General features: G+C 36.7%; 1 protein-coding gene across 1 annotated transcript; it reads right to left on the reverse strand.

Moving 5' to 3' along the window:
• Positions 1-413: 413 nt before the first annotated feature.
• LOC114402071 (high mobility group B protein 10-like) lies at positions 414-2,833 on the reverse strand. Its single transcript, XM_028364609.1, has 6 exons — positions 2,643-2,833; positions 1,930-2,005; positions 1,515-1,686; positions 1,145-1,255; positions 800-1,035; positions 414-686 (listed from the first exon to the last, which is right to left on the reverse strand). Exons 1-6 carry the CDS (start codon positions 2,831-2,833, stop codon positions 414-416), a joined length of 1,059 nt encoding a protein of 352 aa, XP_028220410.1.
• Positions 2,834-3,352: the final 519 nt, after the last annotated feature.

Here is a 3,352-nt window from a genome sequence, read left to right on the forward strand (position 1 = left end):
ATATTTATTAGCCACGAAATGTAAAAAGTATGGGTATTTCTGCAAGTTATATTGCTCGAATATTTGATCCATAACTATAACTATATCCCCAAGTGTTAGTTATCCGGAATGGCCTGAAATTATGAGTCCCATTAGTTGTCTTTGTATCCCAACAAACAGTGTTTGCAATAGGAATTACACCAACATAAGTTTGTGTTACCATACAAGCCTTTGATACATATATGTACATACTTTTCTAGTGTCAAGAGAAGATGCTACCATGCAACTACTCCAAGCCCGTTTCAGCTGTTTCAAAACCATATATATACATATATACATAGCAGCTTGGACCAAGTCTCAAAAAGGAGAAAACTGCTGGATGCATAGTCATAGACTCAGCAAAAAATAACCCACCTATAACTAGACTAGTGGAGTTACTCGGATTCCCTAGTTGGCAAAACCAGTGAACAATAAGCATCCCACTCCATTAGATATGAAGGATCCGTTGGTGCTTTTTCAGTCATTTTAAGAACTAACCCAGCAGCTGCTTTGTTGACAAGGGAGTTATCTGTCTCAGGTTGTGAAGTTACAAGATAATCACCACTCAGACTATGCCACTTCTCCTCCTTTATGGTATCTTGGGTGCTCTGCTGTTTATTGTGACCATTCATTGCTTCCTTGTTCTTCTTGCTTTCCTCCACATATGGCTGCATGAAAAGTAATCAGAAGTGGCAAATTGCAAGCAAACCCCGTAGTGGCATAAGAAAAAGAACAATGATATATCTTTCAAAGAATGGATATTATGTCAACTTCTATATACCTGTTTCTCAATGTCAGACATATTCCTCCATGTATCAATAGCCAAACGAAGGATTTTCCGGCCATCTAAGGCCTGACTACAAGTTTTCAATCGAGCACATTCATGCTTGAGGAATATCTGATATGCAGTCTTTCGTCCCGGTGGAGAACCTCGGCGTTTCTTCATTTCTTTGACATTCGAGGGTGGCGGTAAAAACACCGGCTGTTCCACATACCCTGCCCCTGCTAAGTTGGAATCTAAAGTATTGCATAAGCACTTCTAAAGTCACAAAAGACCACAACATTGTTGAAGAAAACTGATGTATATTGTCTTAGGATATGAAAAGTGTTTAGCCAAGTCACAAACCTGTCATGTGGCAAGAGTAGTCCTTGGACATCTCTGTCACCATCTGACCATCTTTAATATTCATTGTATGAGATAAACTAGCTGTTGAATTCCGCTTCTTTTGAAGTGGACCTTTAAAAAAAAGTAGAGGATGTGAGAAGGGAAAAAAACCTTTAACATTAAACAGAACATTTTCTAAGACCAAAATGTAGCAAAAACATCATATAATGAAGCTGCTGAAATGTCTTGTGGTATGTCCAAGCAGTAAATGTAAACTATATAAGTAGAAACTGCCGAGAAACATTCCCATATATCAAACTTATGTGTGAACTGCCACACTGAATTTATATCTACTTGAAATAACAACAGATAATAGGTCTCTTGGGCTAACCTTTGGTGCTGATAGATCCAGCTTGCTTTGCAGGATGCCTATAGAAGTACAATTTCTCAAACTGGTAGAGAAGATGTGCATAAAGCTTTTCAACTTGAGCACATAACTTTACACTATTCCCTTCCAATTTCATGGCAAAGACTACTTCACCCCATTTCTTTTCTCGACCAACCTGGATATTGGAAACATTTAAGAGAAAATTCATAACACTAACATGATATTAAAATTGAATATCTGAGACAAATTCATGCAATGATACATAAAATTATTTTAGCCTCTCTTGATTATAGAACCACGACTGATTTGGATGAATAAACTTGCATGCATATTGAAGCTCCATTACAGACAAAATACACATACAAAAACAACTAAAATCGTGTGAGGTCAATGTGGACCACGGGGCAATGAAATATACCTGGTGATATCCTCCTCTTCTAGTCACCTCCAAGTATAACAGGTACAAGTCCAGCAAAGTTTCTCGGACATTGAAACTGCCAAGCAGAATTGGAAAATAGAGCATTATTCATACCTTCCACATTTCGCATCACCTTTCTCCGCAGTCATCTATTAAACAACATAATAATTTCGTGTTGAACAAACAACACATGGAAACTTAATAATGAGAGAAAGGACTGTAAGACAGAAAGCATTTAATGACATGTATACTTTGTATGAGACTAATTAGAAAATAATATTTTTTTGGTATTCACAACATTAGTGCGAATAATCCACCAACTTCACAAATGAGTAATCCCCGCCAAAGAACTTGGCTTATTACCTTTAGCGAGGTTTCTCCTCCCTATTATATTTTTTTCATCCACAAATTTCGAACCCAAATCTTGCTTAAGGGTTTGAATCCAGTATAGTCAGACTTCTATTCTATTATTATTTAGTAATAGCAATCATGAAAAGTCAGAAGTTAAAACTGGTCAAACAGGAAACACCAAGACAAAAAGGACTCGACTTTCCTTGCATGCAAATTATGAGCAACCAAACGGAACAACTAGAAAGTAATTAGAGAGTATTTCAGCACCCCATCACACAAATAGAAACGGAAAATGGGAAGCACGTTATGGAATAAAACAAGAGCTATAGCTAGCATGTTGTTGCGTGATAAAGAAAACTCACATGAGACTCAGTCCAGAAGACTCCAACAACTCAGCGAGTTTCATATAGAAGCTCTCGGAGTCATGACCCGGGGAACATTGTTCTGCATGAGACTCGTCAGCACATGCATAGGTGCTAACAATAGCAAGGCCCTTGAGTTGGGTCTCCGATGGCGACGGAAGCATCCTCTTCCTCTCCTCTTTGCTCTCCATGTTTGAGGAAGCAACAAATTAAGCTCAAACATGAAACCCAAGTAGTTGAAGTACGTATGAGAAAGGGACATGGAGACCTTATGCCTTTAATTTGCGACAGCTGCACAGTGCCACGCGAGTACGTGGCGTTCCTTGTTTTTTCTGGTTGATAAACTTTTAAAATAAAATTTGTGTTTTTTCTTCATCTGAAAGTTAGGTATTTTATAACCGTAAAACTATAACTATAAAATTAACTCTTAGGACATAGACATCATCAAACTCAATTTCAACAAAAAAATTCTATACACTCAATCAAATAATCAAATCTATCAACATATTTAAGAAATGTAATCATCTACATCAAATTAGTGTTTCGTTTTAACACAAAAACTGTTTAGAGGAAAAGTTTTGTAGTCTAAAGTATAGACCACAAATTTGGAAACAGACTTCTTACCCGTGCATGAGTCTTGTCTTTGTACATGTTCCAATATATATATATATATATATATAATTATTTGTTAAAAAATTAAATATAGAACA

The sequence above is a fragment of the Glycine soja genome, chromosome 20 (assembly GCF_004193775.1).
Source record: "Glycine soja cultivar W05 chromosome 20, ASM419377v2, whole genome shotgun sequence".
NCBI classification, from domain to species: Eukaryota; Viridiplantae; Streptophyta; class Magnoliopsida; order Fabales; family Fabaceae; genus Glycine; species Glycine soja.